Source organism: Salvelinus sp. IW2-2015, linkage group LG8 (genome assembly GCF_002910315.2).
Source record: "Salvelinus sp. IW2-2015 linkage group LG8, ASM291031v2, whole genome shotgun sequence".
Taxonomy (NCBI): Eukaryota; Metazoa; Chordata; class Actinopteri; order Salmoniformes; family Salmonidae; genus Salvelinus; species Salvelinus sp. IW2-2015.
In genome coordinates, this window is record NC_036848.1 from 33,231,002 (window position 1) to 33,258,801 (window position 27,800).

The 27,800-nt window shown below is 41.5% G+C and overlaps 1 protein-coding gene and 1 long non-coding RNA gene across 4 annotated transcripts in view; one reads left to right on the plus strand and one right to left on the minus strand.

The window, feature by feature from the left end:
- LOC111967760 (monocarboxylate transporter 12-B) overlaps positions 1 to 25,283 on the plus strand; it is a 30,415-nt gene extending 5,132 nt beyond the window's left edge. For 2 of the 3 annotated variants that reach the window (XM_023993096.2, XM_070444885.1), the window contains 5 exons: positions 6,473 to 6,576; positions 19,554 to 19,697; positions 19,890 to 20,478; positions 21,427 to 21,686; positions 22,468 to 25,283. In XM_023993096.2, the coding sequence (XP_023848864.1) occupies positions 6,473 to 6,576; positions 19,554 to 19,697; positions 19,890 to 20,478; positions 21,427 to 21,686; positions 22,468 to 22,712 (1,342 nt within the window). In that variant the 3' untranslated portion in view covers positions 22,713 to 25,283. Of the gene's footprint in view, positions 1 to 5,237; positions 6,213 to 6,472; positions 6,577 to 19,553; positions 19,698 to 19,889; positions 20,479 to 21,426; positions 21,687 to 22,467 lie in introns of those variants that run through there. The other variant, XM_070444886.1, reaches the window with a different exon arrangement.
- LOC111967777 (uncharacterized) lies at positions 1,011 to 13,654 on the minus strand. The gene is made up of 3 exons (XR_002877791.2): positions 13,345 to 13,654; positions 3,691 to 3,766; positions 1,011 to 3,477 (listed from the first exon to the last, which is right to left on the minus strand). It is a non-coding gene; the product is annotated as an uncharacterized lncRNA (long non-coding RNA).
- Positions 25,284 to 27,800: the final 2,517 nt, after the last annotated feature.

Genomic DNA, 27,800 nt, shown 5'->3' on the forward strand with positions numbered 1-27,800 from the left:
CGGTTATGGTATGATGAAATGTTTATAATAATATATGTAATACAGGTCAAAGCCAACTCTATATATAGTGCAACTTGGACTGAGTATGACTTGAGAACAAGACTCCGGTTTACTAAAGTGGCAAGAGGTATCTTGTGTTTCTGCCATCACACTTACCAGTTCAGGTTACACTGGGTGCCTGGTAAACAACCTGCAGGTCAGGAGCAGGCCTTCGGTATAGAACTACATTGAAGCGCAATACACCCTGACTGAGGATGGTTGTGTTTTAACATCTACCCTTACCGGAAAAAAACAGGCTTAGTTCTGGCAAATAGTTGTGACAAATCTTTGACAATATTTTCACACGCAAATGAGTTTTGTGGCAAACTGTTGCGGCAAATTTGCGGCGACTTGTGAACTTCTGGCAAACAATTCTGGGAAGCATTATGTATGCAAATTATATCAGGTTTTTGGTTACTTTGTGTATTAACAACATTGCTCCACCCACATCCTTTCAATGCATCGAATGGGGTTGGAGTCAAGGGAAAATAAGCAAGTGTTACCAAATATAACAATGTGCCTTTCATAAGTATTCTAATAAAGTGTGTACATAAAACGCATTAAACAAGTCTGTAAAACCACAATGAGGACATCGACCTATCATGTAAGTTTTCATAAATCATTTGGTACAGTGCAAGAAAAAACGTCAGAGTAGTCTGAAGTAGTGGCATTAATTCATGTTCACATTTACAACATAACATGCATGGGCATTTCATCATTAAGACTTTTTGGGAATTTTCCTCAACTCCAACCCCATTCGATACATTGAACAGATGTGGGGGGAGCAATGTCTACATAAGGGTGCAAATTATAAACACTCACAAAAGCTCTGACGAAGGCCTTGAGGCCGATACGTAAAGCTTATTAAAGAGCAGTGAAACTATCAAGAGCAGTGTGCAGGTTTCTTATTCTTTCTCATCTTATTCAAGTGTTACCATGCACCTGCAACAAAGATAGCTCAGATGTGCGAGTGCCTTTTGAATTTTGTATTGCCATTGACATGTTGTATCTACGTAAACCAAATCACATATAACTTTAAATGAACTTGCTTCTCACAGAGAAAACAGAACTAAACATACTAAATATACTAAACAACATGTGTTCGATGTCTAAACAGGTAAAAATAAATCAATACAACTTGAAATCATCAGCATGCTAATGAAAGAAAAAGTAAAGACTGAATATTTCCCAAATAACATTTACATGAGAGAAATGTGAACACATTGGGGATGTTGACCTTAGGATGTTTAATGGAGCAACTACAGAATTTACATGAGCCAAGTGATGACTGAGCAATAGCTTTTAACCAATGGAATTTTAAAAGATAATTATAAAAAAAAAATATTTTAGATAACAAAAACTGAATCAAACTAAGTTCAGAACTATTGCCTTTTTGAGTGAACTTTGGAGATAGCGGAAGTGTGGAAGTCCTTCGTCCAAAGCTTGTTGAATGCATGCACTGAAACAATCACAGAACACACCAAACAAAAACAATTAGGATACTGAAAACATTTTTAATGGTAGACTCAACGGCTAATGGGCGGATTTGGCTTTGAAAAACAGCGACAGCTGTTACAATGTTACCTTGATGTTGCTATGCTTTTCACTGAAACCTACATTCTATATATTTTTCAGCAAGGAAGCAATGTTTCTGTCTTGTATAAATGCTGTATAAACAAACAAGGTAGCTAGTGTAAACTGAGGCTTAGGCTTACTATAGCTACCTTTACATTTGTGGCCAACTGTTCCTAGAGAGCCACAGTATACAAMATTTTTCTCCAGCCAAGCATTAGCACAAGTGATTCAAACTAATCAACTAATTATGATGTTCAATCTAGACTGGGGACTTGATCATTAAGAGCCAGTTATCTACTAAACTCAGCAAAAAAAGAAATGTCCCCTTTTCAGGACCCTGTCTTTCAAAGATAATTTGTAAAAATCCAAATAACTTCCCAGATCCTCATTGTAAAGGGTTTAAACACTGTTTCCCATGCTTGTTCAATGAACCATAAACAATTAATGAACATGCACCTGCTCATCTGCGTGAACGTGCCTTAGGCATGCTGCAAGGAGGCATGAGGACTGCAGTTGTGGCCAGGGCAATAAATTGCAATGTCCGTACTGTGAGACGCCTAAGACAGCGCTACAGGGAGACAGGACGGACAGCTGATCGTCCTCGCAGTGGCAGACCATGTGTAACAACACCTGCACAGGATCGGTACATCCGAACATCACACCTGCGGGACAGGTACAGGATGGCAGCAACAACAAATGCCCGAGTTACACCAGGAACGCACAATCCCTCCATCAGTGCTCAGACTGTCCACAATAGGCTCATAGAGGCTGGACTGAGGTCTTGTAGGCCTGTTGTAAGGCAGGTCCTCACCAGACATCACCGGCAACAACGGTCCCTATGGGCACAAACCCACCGTCGCTGGACCTGACAGGACTGGCAGAAAGTGCTCTTCACTGACGAGTCGCGGTTATGTCTCACCAGGGGTGATGGTCGGTTCTACGTTTATCGTTGAAGGTATGAGCGTTACACCGAGGCCTGTACTCTGGAGCGGGATCGATTTCGAGGTGGAGGGTCCGTCATGGTCTGGGGCGGTGTGTCACAGCATCATCGGACTGAGCTTGTTGTCATTGCAGGCAATCTCTACCATGGCCAGCGAAGATCCCATTGAGCACGTCTGGGACCTGTTGGATCAGAGGGTGAGGGCTAGGGCCATTCCCCCCAGAAATGTCCGGGAACTTGCAGGTGCCTTGGTGGAAGAATGGGGTAACATCTCACAGCAAGAACGGGCAAATCTGGTGCAGTCCATGAGGAGGAGATGCACTGCAGTACTTATGCAGCTGGTGGCCACACCAGATACTGACTGTTACTTTTGATCCCCCCTTTGTTCAGGGAAACATTATTCCATTTCTGTTAGTCACATGTCTGTGAAACTTGTTCAGTTTATGTCTCAGTTGTTGAATCTTGTTATGTTCATACAAATATTTACACATGTTAAGTTTGCTGAAAATAAACGTAGTTGACAGTGAGAGGACGTTTCTTTATTTGCTGAGTTTAGTTGTCCTGTGTGGCTCAATTGCTAGAGCATGTCTCTTGCATTGCCAGGGATTTGGGTTTGATTTCCACAGGGGACCAGTATGAAAATGTATGCACTCACTACTGTAAATTGCTCTGGATAAGAGCATCTGCTAAATGTAAAATACTAGTTATCTCTTCTTCCTGACTCAGGTGTACAAGGCTTGGGTGGAAGAAATGCAACATAAAATGTATTTATGCCTAGTATGGGAATTCATATTATTTTCCTAAATTAATTATTGTTAACAAAGCCACGCATGCAAGAAACCTTGACCAGGTGCACCATATTTCTCTGTCCTCAGTCTGATTGAAGGCCTTAATCTGTCTTCTTGCATTGTAACGGATTGCTTCTAGAAAGAAAGAGAGAATTAACAACACGTGATTAAGATGAGCTAGCTACTAGTTTAAAACAATGAGAGATCTAATTGTTACAAAGAATGAATGTATGAAGGCTACATTTATCAGAATAATACATACATTTACATAGCTTCCTTTTCAAGCTTGAAGACAATACACTCATTTATCACAAAAAAAAAAGTGTTATGAGGGAGTGCACCACTAACATATTTCCAGGTTGTTGATGCATCCTCCTCCCAATGCAGCCTCAACCAACACCGCGGGTAGGGGAACGGTATCCATCTGCAAAAGTAAAGTTTTGCTTTGATGTCAAGTTAGCTCATATTGTTGCAACCTTAGCTGTTCTAGCTAACATGCTACTGAACGGTGACACTAACGTATTGACATGCATATTGGTACTAAGACAGCAAGATATTCACCTAAAAATATAAGTGTTTAGGCAAATCATTAGTTAGCTAGCTAGCTAGCTATCACATTAATTGTGCAAAAATATGACAGCTAACGTTAAGCACTAGCCAAAATGTGTTTCACTCTATCCGATAAAACATGACATTGCTAACGAAGCATCAATTAGCTAACACAATTTAAAAGTTTCTTAGGATGTTTAATGAATAAGTTAGACACTCAACGGCAGGGGTTGGAACCAACATTATTTCCCAATCGTTTTGTTCCGACTAGCAAAATAAAGTTCTGAACCAGTTCGAATCCCCAAAAAGTTACGGTTTATATTGTTCCGGTTTCTTTTTTAAACTCTGAAATCAATATACACTACCGTTCAAAAGTTTGTAGTCACTTAGAAATGTCCTTGTTTTTCAAAGAATGTTTTGTCCATTAAAATAACATCAAATTGATTAGAAAGTGTAGACATTGTTAACGTTGCAAATGACTACTGTAGCTGGAAACGGCTGATTTTGGAGGGAATATCTACATAGGGAATATCTACATAGGCGTACAGAGGCCCATTATCAGCAACCATCACGCCTGTGTTCCAATGGCACGTTGTGTTAGCTAATCCAAGTTTGTCATTTTAAAAGGCTAATTGATCATAAGCTAACAAGCTTAGCTAGCTAACAAGTTTGCGTGTTCAGAGCGGCACCAGAATTAAAATAATAACACATCTTAGCTTTTTGTAGATTATAAATCTAATGTGAAACATGATAACTATAGTATCCTTAACTAGCATTGAAAAAGTTAATCCATTATTCTCTAATTAAACATTGCTCTCCCTAATTTCTGAAACACCCCTGTAATGTCAGTAGCTACAGTAGACTATGTATGCTTCGGAAGGAGGGGTAGGGGCAATTACACTACACACACACTGGCAAAGATTTTCAGCTGGCAGGCAGGCAGACACTGGAACAAGTTTGAGTGACAGTGAGGGCTTTGCACAGGCACTTTGTTGCGTTTTTTGTCGGACTGAAAAAAATGCCCATAAAATAACATTATTAACCGATTCCCATGAAAATAACGGTTCTGTTCCGGAACAGTATTGATCACTTTAGTTCTCGGTTCTGGTTCTGTTCCTCTAAAAATTGTCCTTATTTTTCAGTTTTCGGTTCTGTTCCCTGAACCGGTTCCAACCCCTGCTCACTGGACAATTTCGGTAGGTAGCTAGGTAGATGGCTTTCCAACTGATTTTCCTTCTCCCCCTGACTGGTCACCAACGGTTACTGGTCTTGGAACTCATGTCTTCACTAGAAAAGGTTTCTGGTAAACGGTTTGTCACTAATGGCAATAAATATTGTTGCCACAGGTTTGCCACAGATTCAAATAGAATCTTGAGAGAATTGCTTGCCAGAAAAAAAAGTCTGGCGAACTGTTTGCTGGAACAAATACATTTTTGTAGGTCTCCTCTAAAATGTTGTTTTTCAAGGTTTCACGTTTCATGCTTTGTTACCCAGGTGAAGGGGGTTTAGTGAATTGCGTTACTGAAAAAAAATTGTTCAGTCAGATGAAGACCTGTTGGGTGAGGGATAAAGAAGGAGATTATAGTCTCACATTTACATCAGGCAATCCTTTGTGTAGATTAGAATTGGAAAACATTTAAACAAGGAAGAGCATGTTGGAATGTCCCTCCCAACATTATTCAATACTTTTCAAACAGCAACCTGGTCACTGATGGTTGTAAACTGATAATGCCTGCCCAGATTGTCACCTTCAACCTTTACCCTATTGCACATTGCAATATTAGGTCGGAATTGGAAGGAATGGGTGAAATTTTACCAAGGGTTTGAGTGTAACCAAAGGTAATAAGTCTAGCCAGTCCTGATCCTCTACTTTCTTGATATGCATAAGTGATCCCAAGGTCCTTTGAGGTCTATTGAGTGAGTTTAAACCCCTAAACCAGCTGTAGCGGACAGCGTGTGTATACACATTTGTGTTGTGTGTAAGGAAACAGCAGGCTGACGGAGGGCCGCCCTATGTAGGTCCCCACATGTGCGTTCTCTGGCCAGTGCTGGGGAGGACATGAGGATCAGATGGCCATCACATTCACACTGAGTGACCTGGGCCTTATCGCCTGACGTGCTATTCCTCTGTTTGTACAGGTGCAGCCCCTCTGCAGACTTGGACGTAGGAGCTTGTGGTTCATTACCCCCCAAGCAGGCRTTCTTCCCACACGTCCCAGGCTTTTTACAGCTCTCCCCTCAGCTTCGTGATTACACAATTCATTACGGTTGCATCGCTCCCTCCGACCGCTCAGGTCATCACCATGTCTAGCTGGAAAAGAGTAATTACATAATTGAAGAAACCTCAGTGTGTTCTGAGAACATGTGCTGTATACACCAAAAATGGTGTGTTGGTGTGTGTGCTTGTCAGACCGTGTGTGTGTGTGTGCGTGTATGCACACCATTGTGACTTGTGTCAAATGTGTGACAGATACACCACTAGGAAACATACATTTTTAAGTTCTGAGACATTTTGAAATATGCAAGATAATCCTTATTTGTCATGATTTCTCTTCATCTTGATCTTTTTCTTCTGTTCCAGATGCATCTCCATCTTCTTTGTGGAGTTTCAGATGCACTTTGGAGGGGACTATTCAGGGACAGCCTGGATCCACAGTCTGGTGGACTGCACCACTATGCTGTGTGGTAAGTCATCATGTTAAATACTGAAGTAATATGGCTACAGGTTCATCTGCCTCACCTAAAGCCCGTTCTTGTGCGAAGCTGCTATATACCATCTACTGCTAACAGTCCGTATCTGGATCATGTGTGAAATGCTTGATAATGTATGTGATATCAACAGAGGTATATTTTCTGGATGATTTAAATATTCATCAAGCTGCCCACTCAAGAAAAAACTTCAAACTGTAACCAGTGCCTGCAACCTGGTTCAGGTTATCAGTCAACCTACCGGGGTAGTTAGAAACAGCACAGGGATGAAATCATCAATATATATTAATCACATTTTTACTAATGCTACAGAAATGTGCTTGAAAGCAGTATCCAGATCCATCGGATGTAGTGATCACAATATAGTAGCCATATCTAGGGAAACCAAAGTGCTGGGCCTAATATAGTGTATAAGAGGTCATACAATAAGTTGTGTAGTGAGTCCTATGTTGTTGATGTAAAGAATATTTGTCAGTGGTGTGTAATGAGGAGCAAACAGATGCTGCACTTGACACATTTACTAATAAGCATGCACATTTCCATCAAGAAAATTACTGTAAAAACTGTTAAATCCCAGTGGATTGATGAGAAATTGAAAAATTATATGGTTGAGAGGTATGAGGCAAAAGTAATGGCAAATTAGTCTGGCTGCACAACCGATTGGCAAACGTACCTCAAATTGAGAAATCATGTGACTAAACTGAATAAAAATACTACACTGTGAAACAAAGACATTATAGTAAAACTCTCAATTACATTTGGGGGAAAAAGGCAACCTCAGCTCCATCATTCATTGAATCAGATGGCTCATTCATCACAAAACTGACTGATATTGCAAACTACTTGAATTATTTTTTTAATTGGCAAGATAAGCAAACTTAGGCATCACATGCCAGCAACAAATGCTTACACTACACATCCAAGTATATCTGACAAAATTATGAAAGACAAGCACTGTAATTTTGAATTCCGTAAAGTGAGTGTGGAAGAGGTAAAAATATTGTTGTCTATCAACAATGACAAGTCACCGGGGTCTGACAACTTGGATGGAAAATTACAGAGGATAATAGCGGACGAAATTACCACTCCTATTTGACATATTTTCAATTTAAGCCTACTAAAAAGTGTGCGCCCTCAGGCCTGGAGGGAGGCAAAATTCATTTAGAATAGTAAAGGCAAATAGCCGACCAATCAGCCTGTTACCAGCCCTTAGTAAAGTTTTGGAAAAAATGGTGTTTGACTAGATACAATGTTATTTTACAGTATACAAATTCACAACAGACTTTTATCAAGCTTATAGGGAAGGACATTAAACAAGCACAGCACTATACAAATGACTAATGATTGGGCGAGAGAAATTGATGATAAAAAGATTGTGGGGGCTGTTTTGTTAGACTTCAGTGCAGCTTTTGACATTATTGATCATGATCTGCTGCTGGAAAAACGTAGGTGTTGTCGCTTTACATCCCCTGATATATTGTGGATGAAGAGTTACCTGTCTGACAGAACACAGAGGGTGTTCTTCAATGGTAGCCTCTCCAACACAATCCAGGTAGAATCAGGAATTCCCCAGGGCAGCCTTCTAGGCCCCTTACGTTTTTCAATCTTTACTTATGACATGCCACTTGCTTTGAGTAAAGCCAGTGTGTCTATGTATGCGGAAGACTCAACACTATACACGTCAGGTACTACAGCGACTGAAATGACTGCAACACTTAACAAAGAGCTGCAGTTAGTTTCAGAATGGGTGGCAAGGAATACGTTAGTCCTAAATATTTCAAAAACTAAAAGCATTGTCTTTGGGACAAATCATTTACTAAACCCTAAACTTCAACTAAATCTTGTAATAAATGATGTGGAAATTTAGCAAATTGAGGTGACTAAACTGCTTGGAGTAACATATCAAACATATATGAACTGCTTGGAGTAACATATCAAAACATATTGATACAACAGTAGCTAAGATGGGGAGAAGTTTGTCCATAATAAAGTGCTGCTCTACCTTCTTAACAGCACTATCAACAAGGCAGGTCCTACAAGCTCTAGTTTTGTTGCAGCTAGACTACTGTTCAGTCGGTTGGTCAGGTGCCACAAAGAGGGACTTGCAATTGGCTCAGAACAGGGCAGCACGGCTGGCCCTTGGATGTGCACAGAGAGTTAACATCAATAATATGCACGTCAATCTCTCCTGGCTCAAAGTGGAGGATAGATTGACTTCATCATTACTTGTATTTGTGAGAGGTATTGGCATGTTGAAAGCACCGAGCTGTCTGTTTAAACGACTAGCACACAGCTCTGACACCCATGCATACCCCACAAGACATGCCACCAGAGGTCTCTTCACAGTCCCTAAGTACAGAACAGACTATGGGAGGTGCACAGTACTACATAGAGCCATGACTACATGGAACTCTATTCCACATCAGGTAACTGATGCAGCAGTAGAATCAGATTTAAAAAACAGACAAAAATACACATTATGGAACAGCGGGGACTGTGAAGCAACACAAACATAGGCACAGACACATGCACACACACACAATAACATACGTACACATGGATTTTGTGTTGTAGATATGTGGTAGTGGAGTAGGAGCCTGAGGGCATACACATAGTGTGTTGCGAAATATTTTATGAATGTATTGTAATGTTTTTAAAATTGTATATCTGCCTTAATTTTGCCAGACCCCAGGAAGAGTAGCTTACACCTTGGCAGCAGCTAATGGTGATACATAATACATACAAATACAAATGGCCATCAGTCAAGTGCTGCTTCAGCAACAGTGATCTGCCATCACACTCGGCCTGGCACTGGCTTGGAATGTGTGGTCTAGACAGGTTGCTCAATGCCCAGGGTAGTCATGAAATGGATTTGGTTCATTGGATGTAAACATATAAGCTTTTAAAAGACAGTTAAGGAGAAGTTAAAGCCAGTTTGACAACTAAGACAACTAGGTTTGATATTTGGTACATCATTTTGCTTCCATTAGGACACATGATGAAGACAATGTCATGTAAATGTGCTTTTTACAATCACACAGTGAAGTTACAGTATGCTTAAGTTGATAAAGTCACAGGCCGCTGACTGGCAATGTGTCCTTGCAACTCAGCCAACCCATTGGTCAGTTTTTGCTGCTTCTCTTAGATTGGGATGTTCCCTGTTTGACCCCCTTACATAGAACAGAAGTTATGTTTTAGTGTTTTTTAAGTGCGTGGATCTTCTTTGGATCTTCTATAGATCTTTTGGACATGTTGATTGCTCTTAAAAAACTTTTGGGGTTGAATCACAGGATTGTATTTTATTAGTAGGTACACATTAGTGCAGTCGTATTTAAGAATGAAGTACTGAGAACCCCATGTCTGACTAAAGCAGACACCAGAGAGAGGAGTTTGCTTCTTTTCCTGTTGATTTAGCTCTTGAGAGAACAAAGTCAGCAACACACAGAGAACATCTTGAAATACCAAAACAGTGTCACAACACTATGACCCAACATAGAGGGAGTTTGTTTATTTCGCTTGCTCCCAGTGAAATTTGACACCATGATAGACACTGTTTTGAAAAAGCATGTAAAAATAGACCCTTAAACTGACTCATAGCAGACTCAAGGCTGACTTAGGTAACATGTTCAGGCATTTGTATGCCAAGGCCAGTCAGTACGGGTCACAGAGGACTGCTGTGGATCACAAACCTCTCTTCTAGGTTCACATTTTGCACCTCTTTGTCTTGTATTTACTCACAGTATCAATGGTCCAAAGTGACAAAAAAAAGTGGCAAAAGAGAAAAATTTACGTGCACACTATATGTGACTCGATTCAGGAAATTAGGCGTATGTCGCAAGTCACGACTTCACAGTAGAGCCGTTTGAATGTAAATGTTTTTATTTTTATCAAAATGTGTTTTTTTGGCAGAAATGTCTTCTCGAACATGTGAACTTCCATGTGCCTTAATATCAAACTTTTATGCCATCTGTAAATACGAATACAATGTTAAATTACGAGTCTAGTTGGTTTAGCTACAGAAAAAGTCAGCAACCTTTCCGCTAGCCATGATTGGCTGAGATAGTGAGTGGGCCGGACATGCCAAGAGATGAGTTTGTATTGGTCTGCCATATAGCATGCGTCTGTCTATTGGAGCTGGTCAGTATGTTTAGGTAATCGTGTCGAACGCGGCTTTTAATTTTATAGATTTTTTATTGCGTAGTAAAACTGCATAAACCTAATGTCAAGTTAAAGTGTACCGTTAGCTAGCTCTGACTGTCGTGAGGTCAGAGCTTTTGGATCAACCCTACTTATTGGCCAGAGCGCTCTGAACGCGAAACAATGTGAATTTACGAACCGACAATCTGACAGCAAAGTTGCAGTCACCAACGCTCTGGATAACATAACAGCTTAACCAGCTCTGTGAGGGCGATAAATGTTCAGTTAGCTGTTCTCTCTCTCTCTTAGATGTCTGGAATTAGCTGGCAAGTTCGTACAGAACACTTGGCTAATGCTTAAGAGGGTGTGAACAATGTTGAATGGGTGTAGACACATAAGGGCTCTCCAATAGAAGTACCAAAACATTGAAAGACGGTTTTCTCAAAAGTGAGTTTACAAGTTGATCAACTTTCAAAGCAGAATTACGTTCCCATTGTTTCCTCAAATGCAGTGTATGATATACCATTATGTAGCTCTGAGTCTCTACTTTTATCCAATTTTAAAAATAAATTCTAATTTTGCTACATAAGACCGAATCCAGTTGGTGAGTTACATACAGTATATAGAAAAGGTATGTGGACTCCCCCTTCAAATTAGTGGATTTGGCTATTTCAGCCACACCCGTTGCTGACAGGTGTATAAAATTGAGCACACAGCCATGCAATCTCCATAGACAAACATTGGCAGTAGAATGGCCTTACTGAAGAGCTCAGTGACTTTCAACGTGGCACCGTCATAGCATGCCACCATTCCAACAAGTTAATTCATCAAATTTCTGCCCTGCTAGAACTTCCCCGGTCAACTGTAAGTGTTGTTATTGTAAAGTCGAAATGTCTAAGAGCAACAGGTGCTCAGCCGCGAAGTGGTAGGCCACACACGCTCACTGAACACGTCCTCCGAGTGCTAAAATCGTGTTTCCTCGATTGCGACACTCACTACCGAGTTCCAAACTGCCTCTGGAACAACAACAGTACAAGAACTGTTCGGCGGGAGCTTCATGAAATGGGTTTCCATGGCCAAGCAGCCGCACACAAGCCTAAGATCACCATATGCAATGCCAAGCATCGGCTGGAGTGGTGTAAAGCTTGCCGCAATTGGACTCCGGAGCAGTGGAAACGTGTTCTCTGGAGTGATGAATCATGCTTCACCATCAGGCAGTCCGACGGACGAATCTGGGTTTGGCGCATGCCAGGAGAACGCTACCTGCCCCAATGCATAATGCCAACTGTAAAGTTTGGTGGAGGAGGAATGAGGCTGTTTTTTATGGTTAGGGCTAGGTGCTTTAGTTCCAGTGAAGGGAAATCTTAACACCACAGCATACAATGACATTCTAGATGAGTCTGTGCTTCCTATTTTGTGGCAACAGTTTGGGGAAGGCCCTTTCCTGTTTCAGCATGACAATGCCCCTGTGAACAAAGTGAGGTCTATACACAAATGGTTTGTCGAGATCGGTGTAGAAGAACTTGACTGGCCTGCGCAGAGCCCTGACCTCAACTCCATTGAACACCTTTGGGATAAATTGGAACGCCGACTACGAGCCAGGCCTAATAGCCCAAGTCGCCACAGCAATGTTCCAACATTTAGTGGAAAGCCTTCCCAGAGTGGAGGCTGTTATAGCAACAAAGGGGGGACCAACTCCATACTAATGCCCATGATTTTGGAATGAGATGTTCAACAGGCAGGTGTTCAAATATTTTACACTAAATGTTCAAATATTTTTGTTCATGTAGTGTATCTTATCGGAGCTTAATATTATGCTGTATTGGTGTTCCACCCTTTTTTCCTGTATCTGCATGTGTTTTATTGTGTCAGGGTGTGAGAAAAGTAAAGATCTGGTTTGCCCATATTCCCCCTGGGCTACAAATCATTCATACACCGGTCTTTTGGCAGCAGTTTGCCAGACAGTTGCTTGGAAAAAAACAAGTAAGACACTATGTACTGCTCCAGTGCAATACACAATCCGAAGGGCGTAACTTTTTATGTTGCATATTGGTGGGGGTCAGGGTCAACATGTTTCGGTGTCAACACCCCTTCTAAGGGGGTCCGGGGGACTGATAGTGCCTTGTAACTCAAATTCTCACCTGATGACCTATTTGTCCTCTCCCTGCATCAACATGGGCGGTGCTCTCTTTCCCTCTCTACTGTAACGGTTTTGACTTGAGGTTATTGTTTGTAGGGTGCCAGGTAGGTTGTGCCTACCAAAGAAAATATAGATTTCTCCTTTTAGTTTGAGAGGGAATGAGTCCCATCCGGTCAAAATAAATGATCACACACATAATAATATAACAAACCATGATCTCTGAATCATCAAGAAAAGTCCCGTACCTCAGGCATAAAAAAGTCCAGCCCGGTAAAGGAGTTCAGTGAACCCAAGTGACCTTAGTCACGCAATGTTTGTCCGTTCATAAACCTAGTCTCAATCATACAATCACAATATCAAACTCTTTTGCCACACAACCATAAAGAGTATCAAATCTCAGTAGTCTTCAACTTCAACTGACCACATAAATCAACACGGTATAAATCACACTCAAACAAATGAAATACCGTATGCAAGTAAGTTGTAGTCAGTCGGTCAGTCGGTCAGTCAGACAATCCAATCAGCCAACAGATCTCCAGCTGAGAAAGGCCATGAAGAAACAGCGGAGACCAACTGAGATGTGTTGTCCAAAGGAAGAAATGAATGGATCCGATCCTGGTGGTTAAACTTGAGACAAGGCTACAAAGCACTCTTTTAAATACAACAAAACTGAGTAAAAAAGCTTCGGAACTGAGGGTTGAACACATCCTCATTTGCACCACCATCACAACCCCACTTTTGCTTAGCTGATGCTGGCTATTTAATAGGGAATTAAAAGGGGAACCGCCCTATCGGAAGGAGAAGCACTGAGACGGTTCAGACAAATTCAGGGCCGTCACACTACTGGGCCTGTCTCTGACCCCTGCCATGACAACCAAATGAAATCAGAATGTAGGCAACAACATTTGTTATAGCACTTGGGCTACAGTCGACAAAGATGGGGAGTTGATGATGACCCGTTTGTCCTCTCCCTCCCTCAACATGGTCGATGCTTTCTCTCTGTCACTCTCTCTACTGCCTGTCTTTGACCCCTGCCATAATCATATGACCAAACACCATTATCATATGACAAAAATATCTGGCCTTAACAATGGGGTTAGCTTATTAACATTAATTGCATTAATTCGATTCTGCTTTTATTAGATACATAATTGATTTACTGGCTGGCATTATGTATACAGTGCATTCGGAACGCATTCAGACCCCTTGACTTTTCCCACATTTTGTTACGTTACAGCCTTATTCTACAATTTATTAAATAGTTTTTTCCCTCGTCAATCTACACAAAAAAAAACATAATGACAAATCAAAAACAGGTGTATAGACATTATATCAAATGTATTTAAAGAATTTAAGGGAAATATTACATTTACATAAGTATTCAACACAATCCTGTCACGGTGCTCTACGGACAAATTCCTTCGACCTCATGGCTTGGTTTTTGCTCTGACATGCACTCTCAACTGTGGGACCTTATATAGACAGGTGTCTTAAGGTGCCTTTTGGAAAACTCCAAATGGGCTGTCATGTGCCTTTTTACTGAGGAGTGGCTTCCGTCTGGCCAATCTACCATAAAGGCCTGATTGGTGGAGTGCTGCAGAGATGGTTGTCCTTTTGTAAGGTTCTCCCATCTCCACAGAGGAACTCTAGAACTCTGTCAGTGACCATTGGTCACCTCCCTGACCAAGGCCCTTCTCCCCCGATTGCTCAGTTTGGCCGGGCGGACAGCTCTAGGAAGAGTCTTAGTGGTTTCAAACTTCTTCCATTTAAGAATGTTGGAGGCCACTGTGCTCTTGGGACCTTCAATGCTACAGAAATGTTTTGGTACCCTTCCCCAGATCTTTGCCTCTCAGAGCTTTACAAGACAATTCCTTTGACATCATGGCTTGGTATTTTCTCTGACATGCACTGTCAACTGTGGGACCTTATATAGACAGGTATGTCCCTTCCAAATCATGTCCAATCAATTGAATTTACCACAGGTGGACTCCAATCAAGTTGTATAAACATCTTAAAGGATGATCAATGGAAACAATCTGAGCTCAATTTTTGCAGAAATGTAAAAAAAAAAAAAAAGTTTTTCCTTTGTCATTATAGGGTATTGTGTGTACATTGAGGATCAACAAAATGTGGAACAGTCATGGCATCTGAATGATTTCCAAATGCACTGTAGCTAGCTAGCTGACTACATAGTACCAGTCTATTATGAATTGTACAGTGTAATTAGCTAGCTAGCTACAGGTAACTGACAAAATAAAGGAAACACCAACATAAAGGTATTGGGCCACCACAAGCTGCCAGAACAGCTTCAATGCACCTTGGCATAGATTATACAAGTGTCTGGAATAAGCTTCGGTGATTACCATTTTGTTAATGGTAGTGGAAATCGCGATCTCAGGCGCCGCTCCAGAATCTCCCATAAGCGTGTGTGTGTGGGTTAAGATCTGGTGACTAAGACACGCGCACACACACATTTGGTTGAGATCTGGTGACTGAGACACACACACCCTATGCTGCACCATTGAGAGCATCTTGACTGGCTGCATCACCACCTGGTGGGGCAACTGCACGGCATCCGACCGCAAKKYKYTATWYGGKGTWAWRBGTACGCGCACACACACATTTGGTTGAGATCTGGTGACTGAGACACACACACCCTATGCTGCACCATTGAGAGCATCTTGACTGGCTGCATCACCACCTGGTGGGGCAACTGCACGGCATCCGACCGCAAGGCGCTAYASRGGGTAATGCGTAAGGCCCGGTACATCACTGGGTCTGAGCTCTCTGCCATCCAAGTCCTCTATACCAGGCAGTGTCAGAGGAAGGCCCTACAAATTGTCAAAGATTCCAGCCACCCAAGTCTGGAAACAACAGGTTCCTAGACAGCTTTTACCCCGAAGCCATAAGACTGCTAAATAGTTAGTTAAACAGTTAACCAAATAGCTACCCAGACTATCTGCAGTGACCAGTTTTTGCACTAACTTTTTTGGCTCATCACATATGCTGCTACTGTTTACTATCTGCCACTTTGTTCCTAGTTAAATGTACATATCCACCTCAATTACCTCGTACCACTGCACTTTGACTCGGCACTGGTACCCCTTGTCTATAGCCAAGTTATTGTCACTCAGTGTGTATCTATTATTATGTGTTTTACTTTTCTATTATTTCTCTATTTTCTTTCTCTATGCATTGTTGGGAAGGGCCTGCAAGCAATATTCCCTCAAAAAAATTCAGCACTGAGCAAATTTCAGGTCTTCGAAGCACAAACTTGAACATTGTGAAATTTCTGTGCAATTTCCGGCGCGCGTTTCCTGTAAACACTGAGGCTGTACCCGCTTTAAGTTACAGTTTTAGCAGTGGCCAAGTAGGCTACTTGATCATAATATAGGCCTAGCAGAGTGGCCCAACATAAACAACAATGAGAAAAATGCATCCCATAACATTTTAACATGGAAATAGCTGTTCTATCATTCAGCCTACAGTAGCAGCAAATGCGTGGTGTTCAATGTAGACCTACAATCCATGAGACCATTGAAAAAAACATGCAGGGCTTGACATTAATCTGTTTACCCACTTGTCCTTCAGACGAGGTGACTGAAAATGTTGTGTTGTTTGATGCAAGAAACCACTTTATAAAATAAAATTCATTATTATTCCCATACCACGAATACAGAGAATCAGACAAATTATGCTACCCTCTGCCTATTGGCTACTTAGCTTATTCAAGACCGTCTCAAAATACAACACTGCCCCTTTTAAGACATAAAAAAAAGCTCTTATCTGACTTGCTTTTCAAAGATGGGTAGAAATGCACACATTTTGTGCTCTTGTAGGAAGCAACCACTCCCCCATTGTTGACTAGAAATTAGCTAAAACTGGGCTAATAACTAACTAGCAAAGAATATGAACAAATGTGCACAGGTGGCTACATGCCAGGGGTGGCAAAAGTACCCAATTGTCATACTTGAGTAAAAGTAAAGATACCGTAATAGAAAATGACTCAAGTAAAAGTGAAAGTCACCCAGTAAAATATGACTTGAGTAATAGTTGAAAAGTATTTGGTTTTAAATCTACTTAAGTATCAAAAGTAAATGTATTTGCTAAAATATACTTAGGTAAATATACTTAGGTATCAGAATTTCAAATTCCTTATATTAACTTCTTATGGCTGCAGGGGCAGTATTGAGTAGCTTGGATGAAAGGTGCCCAGAGTAAAGGCCTGCTCCTCAGTTCCAGTTACTAATATATGCATATTATTAGTAGTATTGGATAGAAAACGCTCTGAAGTTTCTAAAACTGTTTGAATTATGTCTGTGAGTATAACAGAACTCATATGGCAGGCAAAAACCTGCCATATGAGGAGAATTAGTCACCACTGCCATGAGGTGAACATTCTTTGACCACGTGGGTTCACATGAGAGGCAGCTCCGTTCCATCGCTCATCTGAAGTCAATGTAATTCTCCGGTTGAAACGTTATTCAAGATTTATTTCAACAACATTCTAAAGATTGATTCAATACATCATTTGACATATTTCTACTGACTGTTACGGAACTTTTGGACATTTCGTCAGGTTTTAGTGAACGCGCTTCGTGACTTTGGAATTGTTTACCAAACACGCTAACCAAATTAGCTAATTGGACATAAATAACGGACATTATCGAACAAATCAAGCATTTATTGTGGACCTTGGATTCCTGGGAGTGCATTCTGATGAAGATCATCAAAGGTAAGGGAACATTTATCATGTAATTTCTGGTTTCTGTTGACTCCAACATGGCGGCTAATTTGACTATTGTTCTGAGCTCTGTCTCAGATTATTGCATGGTTTGCTTTTTCCGTAAAGTTTTTTTGAAATCTGACACAGCGGTTGCATCAAGGAGAGGTATATCTATAATTCCATGTGTATAACTTGTATTATCATCTACATTTATGATGAGTATTTCTGTTGAAACTATGTGGTTATACAAAATCACTGGATGTTTTTGGAACTAGTGAATGTAACGCGCCAATGTAAACTCAGATTTTTTTATATAAATATGAACTTTATCAAGCAAAACATAAATGTATTGTGTAACATGAAGTACTATGAGTGTCATCTGATGAAGATCATCAAAGGTTAGTGATTAATTTTATCTCTATTTCTGCTTTTTGTGACTGCTATATTTCGCTGGAAAAATGGCTGTGCTTATCGTGGTTTGGTGGTGACCTAACATAATCGTTTGTAGTGCTTTTGCTGAAAAGCATATTTGAAATCGGACACTTTGGTGGGATTAACAACAAGATTACCTTTAAAATTACATAACACACATGTATGTTTGAGGAATTTTAATTAAGAGATTTCTGTTGTTTGAATTTGGCGCCCTGCACTTTCACTGGCTGTTGTAATATCATCCCGTTCCCGGGATTGCAGCCATAAGAAGTTGCAAACCAGACGTCACGATTTCTTGTTTTTTAAATGTATGGATAGCCAGGGGCAAACTCCAACACTCAGACATAATTTACAAAGAAAGTATTTGTGTTGAGTCATTCCGCCAGATCAGATGCAGTAGGGATGACCAGGGATTTTGTCTTTAAGTGCGTGAATTAGACAATTTTCCTGTCCTGCTAAGCATTCAAATGTAATGAGTACTTTTGGGTGTCAGGGAAAATGTATGGAGTAGAAAGTACATTATTGTCTTAAGGAATGTAGTGGAGTAAAAGTAAAAGTAGTCAAAAATATAATTTGTCAAGTACACATACCCCAAAAAACTACTTAAGAGTTACTTTCAAGTATGTTTACTTAAGTATTTTACACCACTGCTTCATGCAGTTCTCGCTTTGATCTCAAAACAAGCGCATCTACTCATGACTGCTCATGCTGTCCAGTTCAAAGGAATGGCACAGATCATTCAGATCAATTGCCCCTATGTAAAAATTTAATTATGAGTCCAAACCTGTTGTTTATGAAGCATGTGACAAATATAATTTGATTTGATTTTGATTTACAGTACTCTGCACTCCACAAACATATCTTATGCTCTGTACTTTTCTCCTCTTTGATGTTGGCACCTCCATTACGGGCAATAGCTACATTTTCTGTAGGGTGAACACTGACTGACTCACTAAGTGCTGCTCATCTAAAACTGCAATTCAAAAGGAAAAGATCCACATACTGTGCTTTTGGTGCAAGCTTAGGTAGCTAGCTAACGTTAGCCTAGCAAAAATAGCCAACCTAACATTGCATGCATCAGTATTAAAACAACTTTTACTCGTTTTAATCTTTCAAAACATGTAGCTACCTCGCCTCAGCAAACACCAGAAAGAGAGAGAGAGGGGTAGTGCGTGCTGCTGAACTGTTAATGCAGACTAAAGCAATACTTGCAGACCGATGAAAAGGGAAAGAGAGAAAAAATATTGCATTTCTCTGTTATCCTTACAAGCCGTGCTCAGCTCTTTTTCCCTTTACTGTGAACGGGTTGCTGCCTCTGGAGACCGAGTGCAACCAAAGCGTATTTGGCGGCGAGGGGATCCAATCATAAAATGAGGAACTGAGTCACATAAAGCTTTACAGTGGGGATTTTTACCCAATCAATAAAACTCATCATGATATATACCCCCACCACCCCCCAGCTCAAGCTACGTGCCTGCACAGTTCCATACTAACATGTGTACTGTGTTGTGATTGAAGCTCCTCTAGGCAGCTTCATTGGGAACCGTCTCTCGTGCCGCATCGCTGTGATCCTTGGGGGCTTCCTGTCCTCCATCGGCCTGGTCCTCAGCTCTTTCGCTACCAGTCTGGAGTACCTGTACCTCACCCTGGGGGTCCTCACAGGTGGGTCCTCCCTGACATCCTCCTGACCCACTCAGACAGGCACCTAAAAGGGCAACTGCAGTATCATTAGGAACCTCTATAAATCACACGTCATATAATTCAGGGATACTGGGTAGACATACTGTACCAAAAACATGCCCTAGTATGGATCATGGCATACCAAAAACAACCTTTTCCTCTTTTGATTGGCAGGTATTGGGTTTTCTCTCTGTTACACCCCTGCCATTGCCATGGTGGGGTCATATTTCTGTGAGAGGAAAGCCCTGGCGTACGGGATCGCCATGTCAGGCAGTGGCATCGGGACCTTCATCCTGGCCCCTGTGGTCCAGCTGCTCATAGAGCACTACTCCTGGCGCGGGGCCCTACTCATCCTGGGCGGCGTTGTCTCCAATCTGTGTGTCTGTGGGGCCTTACTGCGCCCTATCACTTTGAAAGAAGAAGAGGAGGCCCATGGTCCGGTCCCGTTGGATACCGACTGTGGATATAGGGTCAAAGCTCAGGTGGTGAGCACGTTAGAGGAACCTCTGGCGATTAACAACAGCAAAGACAGGCGCTGCTTCAAGTCTATGCAGGAGTACCGCTTCCTGCTGATGCCTGACTTCCTGATGCTGGCGGTGAGCTTCTTGTTCCTAGCCAGCGGCTGCAGCCTGCCGTTCGTCTACCTTGTGCCCTACGCACTGGATGTGGGCGTAAGCCACCACCAGGCCGCCTTCCTCATGTCTATCCTGGGGGTCATAGACATCGTGGGGAACATCACCTTCGGCTGGCTCGTAGACAGGAGGTAGGCCTGAGTTAACATTTTGTTCCATTGAACATGCCACCACAACAAAGGTATTTTAATTCCATGAAGAGTGCCTCTGTCCCGCCATGCTCTTTGATAGGCCGGCAATCCTTTATTTGGACTGGAAGACAGGTCCAAAACATACCTGTATTTGTTGAGTTGTGTCTTTCTGTAGGTCTTCCTCTGCAACATTCCACTTGGAGTTTGTATGAAATCAGAAGCTATGCTTTAACATAAATGTGGATCCAGCCTTTTCTTATTCAGTTTTCACTTTTTTTCAGTGTCACCTTTTACTGAACTGTCACCTAGTTTTTGTAGTCGCACCTTTAAGCAGGGATCTCCAAACCTATTCCTGGAAACCTAATGTACCATCCTGTCGGTTTTCGCTCCAACGCTGATCTAGTGCACCGGATTCTAATAATTAGCTGATTGAAGCTAAATCAAGTTAGTTACAACTGGGGTTTGATTGAAAACCTACAGGAATGTAGCTCTCCAGGAACAGGGTTGGAGAGTCCTGCTCTAAGAAATGGAGCTGTTACCCAATTTTATCTTGAAGTTGAAAAACAGCTGGTTTCGTCTTAGAAGTCACATGAATTTCACATGATCGCGTGAATTGTTCCAAAAACACATGTTTTCATGTGATCACATCTGGTCTTATGTGAAGTTAATGTGATAACGTGACAACATGTAAAGCCACATGTGATAACGTGATTTTCCACCTGAAATCATGCGGTTTTTCTGTAAGGACATGAACAGTTGAGCCGCAGGTCATTCAGATGGTCAATATGGGAAATATCCCACTGGGCACAGATGTCAAGTCAACGTCTAGTGCACGTTGGTTCAATGTAATTTCATTGAAATGATGTGGAAACAACGTTGATTCAACCATTGTGCCCAGTAGGATGTGTTTTTAGACTGATTGTATGCCCTATTCTTCTTCCCCCCCAGGTGCCTGAAGAAGTATCGTAATGTGTGCTACATGATCGCAGTGGGCATGGAGGGACTTTGCTGCCTCTTCATCCCTCTCCTGCGGACGTTCGCCCTGCTGGTGCCTTTCTCTGTGCTTTATGGGTACTTCGATGGCGCCTACGTGGCCCTTATACCTGTGGTGACCTCAGACATTGTGGGGACAACTAACCTCTCCTCCGCTCTGGGGATTGTGTACTTCCTACATGCCATTCCTTACCTGCTCAGCCCTCCAATAGGAGGTGAGTGTCCTTGTGTTGAAAGGAAAGGGATTAAGTACTAACCGATCATAGCACAGGAGGTGAACAAAAGATATGGGAGTAAATGTTCACGCGTTGTTTGCTGATCGCAAAGTGGTCTTTATGAAAGCTTTTAGTGGTAAAAAAGCCATGTTTGGGACATTGTTATTGCTTCACTAAAAGCTTTGCCAAATACCACATTTGCGAGCAGCAAACCATGAGCAGACATTTACCTCCCACTGGGCACAGATGTCAATTCAACATCTATTCCACGTGGACACAAAGTTGATTCAACCATTGTGTGCCCAGTGGGCTTCTTTCTAGACCTCTCATCAGGTAGAGAAAGCCTGCTGGTCTCTTTGAGAATAGGCAACAGAAAACAATTTCACTTATAGTATACCTTATGTCATTCTTAAGTGACCCGCTTATTCAGTCCTGATTCGGGAAATGATTTAGTAGTTGTTGAGTTATTAAATAAATATTTTGTCATGAAGGTCTGGTTTCTCAGGAACAGACTAAACCATTCCGGCAAACCGGCCCGAAGAGTACACCATGGATGTTAGATGTTCACGTTACTTAAAAAAAAAAAAGATTTTGTCATGGATGCAAAAATGTTGCATTAAGTGCACCAATAGCTTGTTAAATTACCCACCAGTGTATTTTTACTGATTTAAAAATGATTTATTTTGTATTTATTAACACATACATTGTAGTCAGCAAGTCTTCCATCCATCAAGTTATAGCCTAAGTGAATGTGCATATCTCCTTCCTCCTCCCTCCGCAGGCTGGCTAGTTGACACCACAGGCACCTATACGGCCACCTTCTTCCTCAGTGGCTTTGCCCTCATCTCCAGCTCCCTGGTCATCAGCACAGTGACTGGGATACGCCACTGTCGCAGGACCCAAAAGCACAGAAAAAACAGTAAAGACACAGACCCCAAACAGGATCCTTGTCAAAGCAGCCGATCAGAGTTCTACATAGCCTCAAGTAAAGATGTGAACCCTTCAATCAACACAGCAAATTCTTAACATTGGACGTTTCTGCGTAGTTTTGCATTTGTTTTGTTGGAATACCAAAGTATGTTGAAGATGATGAGAAACGATGGTCAATTGGTACACATAATCTAGCGTGATAGTTCAGGATTGGGATTGATTTTCCTCAGAATGAGCCATTATAAACTGACACTAAATGGAATGTAAAGAATTCTGCCGGAACCAGAACAGCTTCAGCTGAAATATGGAATTTTCCTTATGACCTCTCTATCAAAGCTGTGATATTATTGCCCATTTTATGTGCCCTTCTCTTTCAGGGTTTCCATGTCTGTCAATCCAAATGTAACGGAAGAAGTTGATCAATTTCAATATCTGAATATTCAGACAGGGTGTTTGTAATAGATTATTTCTGAAGACAATAGTTTTCCAGTTGTTTCGTAAATACTTTATATCGACATGGGAGGTCAGTCATAGTCTTTCACTCCTTTGTGAATGACTATGATCTATTGAAATGAATGATAATGGAAACTTCCTTAAGACTGGAACGTAGAAGTTAATAATGAATTAGTCATTATTCATTTATAAAGGTATATACATTTTCATACCAATTTCCTATACAATAATTGATGACATTAAAAGACAGGATGATTTGCTTTATATGTGTACACCAAATGTATAGTTTTGTAAAGATATACAAAATGTATTATTACATTGCCACTTGTTACTTTGTAGTTACACCAGAAGGCTAGGAGGACAATTATCTTGTTCTATATTAGAACAACCCTTGTCTGACCTTTCTGAGCTTAACGTAAAAGCTATAGGCCATCTCAGCCATATGACATCATAACACACATAACACACACATGGATCCACTTAGAAAAAAGGTGTTATCTACACTGAAAAAAATATATAAACACAACATGTAAAGTGTTGGTTCTATGTTCCATACTCACAAAAAAAGCTTATTTCTCTCAAATGTACATTCCTGTTTGTAAGCAATTCTCCTTTGCCAACATAATCCATCAACTTGACAGGTGAGGCATATCAGGAAAGGGGGATACCTAGTCAGTTGTACAACTGAATGCATTCAACTGAAAAGTGTCTTCCGCATATAATCCAACCCCTCAAGAGGCTGATTGAACAGTGTGATCCTTACATAGGTGCACCTTGTGTTGGAGACAATAAAAGTCCACTATAAAATGTGCAGTTTTGTCACAATACCACTAATGTCTCAAGTTTTGAGGGAGTGTGCAATTGGCATACTGACTGCAGGAATGTCCACCAGATCTGTTGTTAGAGAATATAATTTTAATTTCACTACCATAAGCCGCCTCCAATGTCGTTTTAGAGAATTTGGCAGTACATCCAAACAGCCTCAAAACCGCAGACCACGTGTAACCACGCCAGCACAGGACTACCACATCCAGCTTCTTCACATGCGAGATCGTCTGACACCAGCCACCCGGACAGCTGATGAGTCTGTGAGTTTGCACAACCAAAGAATTTCTGCACAAACTGTCAGAAACCGTCTCAGGGAAGCTCATTTGTGTGGTCGTTGTCCTTACCAGGGTCTTGACCTGACCGCAGTTCAGCATCATAACCGACTTCAGATTCTGAGGCCCATTGTCAAGCCATTCATCCTCCCCCATCACCTCATGTTTCAGCATGATAATGCACGGCCCCATGTCGCAAGGATCTGTGCACAATTTCTGGAAGCTGAAAATGTCCCCAGTTCTTCCATGGCCTGTATACTCAACAGAAATGTCACACATTGAGCATGTTTGGGATCTTCTGGATCGACATGTACGACAGCGTGTTCCAGTTACAGACAATAGTTAAATAAAGGTTAAATAAATTAAAATAAATAAATATCAGCAACTTCGCACAGCCAATGAAGAAGAGTGGGACAACATTCCAAAAGGCCACAATTAACAGCCTGATCAAGTCCATGCGAAGGGGATGTGTCGTACTGCATGAAGGAAATGGTGGTCACACAAGATAATGACTGGTTTTCTGATCCACGCTCACTTTTTTTTAAGGTATCAGATGCATATATGTATTCCCAGTCATGGTACATCCATAGATTAGAGCCTAATGAATTTATTTCAATTTACTGATTTCCTTATATGAACTGTAACTCAGTAAAATCTTTGAAATTGTTTTATGTTGCGTTTATATTTTTGTTCAGTGTAGAACCTAAAAGAGTTCTTTGCTGTCCCCATAAGAGAACCTTTTGAATAACAATTTTTGGTTCCAGCTAGAACCCTTTTCAGTTCCATGTAGAACCTTTTCCACAGAGGGTTTAATGGAGTTAGATGAAAGGGGAGGTGTCCTGGTATCCTTGGTTTAATTGCAAAGCCATTGCTATGTCATTGTAGCTTAGTTGGTAGAGCACGGTGCGTGTAACACCAGGGTAGTATGATCAATTCCAGTGACCACCCATACGTAAAATGTATCCACCCATGACTGTAAGTCACTTTGGATAGAAGCCTCTGCTAAATGGAATCTATCACAATTTAAATGTATACTCTGAAAACTTACAATGTCCAGAAGAAACCTAAGAATTTATGTTGATATTTCTTTAAATAAAATTATTTTTTTAAATCATACAGTAATGGAAATATATCCATGTGTGTATTGTAAGTCTATTGTAAATAAAAGTGCAGTAAATGCCTATAAACCTAAAAGCACATATAGAATAAAATAATATAAATTTCACAACTATATCTTCAAGTGACACAAACCATATTTCCACACAGAAACATAAAGTTTTCATAACCATCATAACTGCAAGATCTTCATAAATACATCTGCACAACTAATGTGAGACAAGGTGAAATCAAACAAATTTATCATAATTCAAAAGGCTCACTCACGGTTAAAAATGCTTTGTTTTATTTAAGCAAGGCTATATTCTCGCATGATCTCTCCTATCATTGCTATGCGGATGACACTCAACTACTTTTCGCCTTCCCGCCCTTCTGACACTCAGGTGGCGACACGCATCTCTGCGTGCCCGGCAGATATCTCAACTTGGATGTCGGCCCACCACATCAAGCTCAACCTCAACAAGACAGAACTGCTCTTCCTCCCGGGGCAAGGCCTGCCCGCGCAAAGACCTATCCATCACGGTTAACAACTCCACAGTGTCGACCTCCCAGAGCACAAAGAACCTTGGCGTGACCGTGAACAACACCGTGGACAACACCCTATCTATTCTCTGCAAACATCAAAGCAGTGACCCGCTCCTGCAGGTTCATGCTCGACAACATACACTACCAGTCAAAAGTTTTCGAACACCTTCTCATTCAAGGGTTTTTCTTTATTTTTACATTGTAGAATAATAGTGAAGCCATCAGAACTATGAAATAACACATTTTTCCCCCACCTTTATTTAACCAGGTGGCCAGTTGAGAACAAGTTCTCATTTACAACTGCAACCTGGCCAAGATAAAGTGCAACACAAACAGAGTTACACATGGGATAAACAAGCGTACAGTCAATAACACAATAGAAAAAAAAGGAAAAAGAAAAGGTCTATATACAGTGTGTGCAAATGGCGTCAGGAGGTAAGGCAATAAATAGGCCATAGTAGCAAAGTAATTACAATTTAGCAAATTAACACTGGAGTGATAGATGTGCAGATGATTTGCAAGTAGAAATACTGGTGTGCAAAAGAGCAGAAAAGTAAATAAAAACAATATGGAGATGAGGTAGGTAGATTGGATGGGCTATTTACAGATGGGCTATGTACAGCTGCAGTGATCGGTTAGCTGTTCAGATTTCTGATGTTTAAAGTTAGTGAGGGAAATATAAGTCTCCAACCTCAGTGATTTTTGCAATTCGTTCCAGTCAGTGGCAGCAGAGAACTGGAAGGAAAGGTGGCCAAAGAGGTGTTGGCTTTGGGGATGACCAGTGAGATATACCTGCTGGAGCGCGTGCTACGGGTGGGTGTTGTTATCGTGACCAGTGATCTGAGATAAGGCGGAGCTTTACCTAGCAAAGATATAGATGACCTGGAGCCAGTGGGTCTGGTGATGAATATGTAGCGAGGGACAGCCGACGAGAGCATACAGGTCGCAGTAGTGGGTGGTATATGGGGTTTTGGTGACAAAACGGATGGCACTGTGATAGACTGCATCCAGTTTGCTGAGTAGATTGTTGGAGGCTATTTTGTAAATGACATCGCTGAAGTCGAGGATCAGTAGGATGGTCAGTTTTACGAGGGTAAGTTTGGCAGCGTGAGTGAAGGAGGCTTTGTTGCGAAATAGGAAGCCAATTCTAGATTTACATTTTGGATTGGAGATGTTTAAGATGAGTCTGGAAGGAGAGTTTACAGTCTAGCCAGACACCTAGGTATTTGTAGTTGTCCACATATTCTAAGTCAGAACCGTCCAGAGTAGTGATGCTAGTCGGGCGGGTGCGGGCAGCGGTTGAAAACCATCCATTTAGTTTTACTAGCATTTAAGAGCAGTTGGAGGCCACAGAGGGAGTGTTGTATGGCATTGAAGCTTGTTTGGAGGTTTGTTAACACAGTGTCCAAAGAAGGGCCAGATGTATACAGAATGGTGCCGTCTGCGTAGAGGTGGATCAGGGAATCTGTGGGGTACCCTGTGGTACCCCCATAGAGATTGCCAGAGGTCTGGACAACAGGCCCTCCGATTTGACACACTGAACTCTATCTGAGAAGTAGTTGGTTAACCAGGCAAGGCAGTCATTTGAGAAACCAAGGCTGTTGAGTCTGCCGATAAGAATGCGGTGATTGACAGAGTCGAAAGCCTTGGCCAGGTCGATGAAGACGGCTGCACAGTACTGTCTCTTATCGATGGCGGTTATGATATCGTTTAGTACATTGAGCGTGGCTGAGGGTCACCCGTGACCAGCTCAGAAACCAGAATGCACAGCGGAGAAAGTATGGTGGGATTCAAAATGATCAGTGATCTGTTTATTAACTGGGCTTTCGAAGACTTTAGAAAGGCAGGGCAGGATGGATATAGGTCTGTAACAGCTTGGGTCTAGAGTGTAACCCCCTTTGAAGAGGGGGATGACCTCGGAAGCTTTCCACTCTTTGGGGATCTCGGACGATACGAAAGAGAGGTTGAACAGACTAGTGATAGGGGTTGC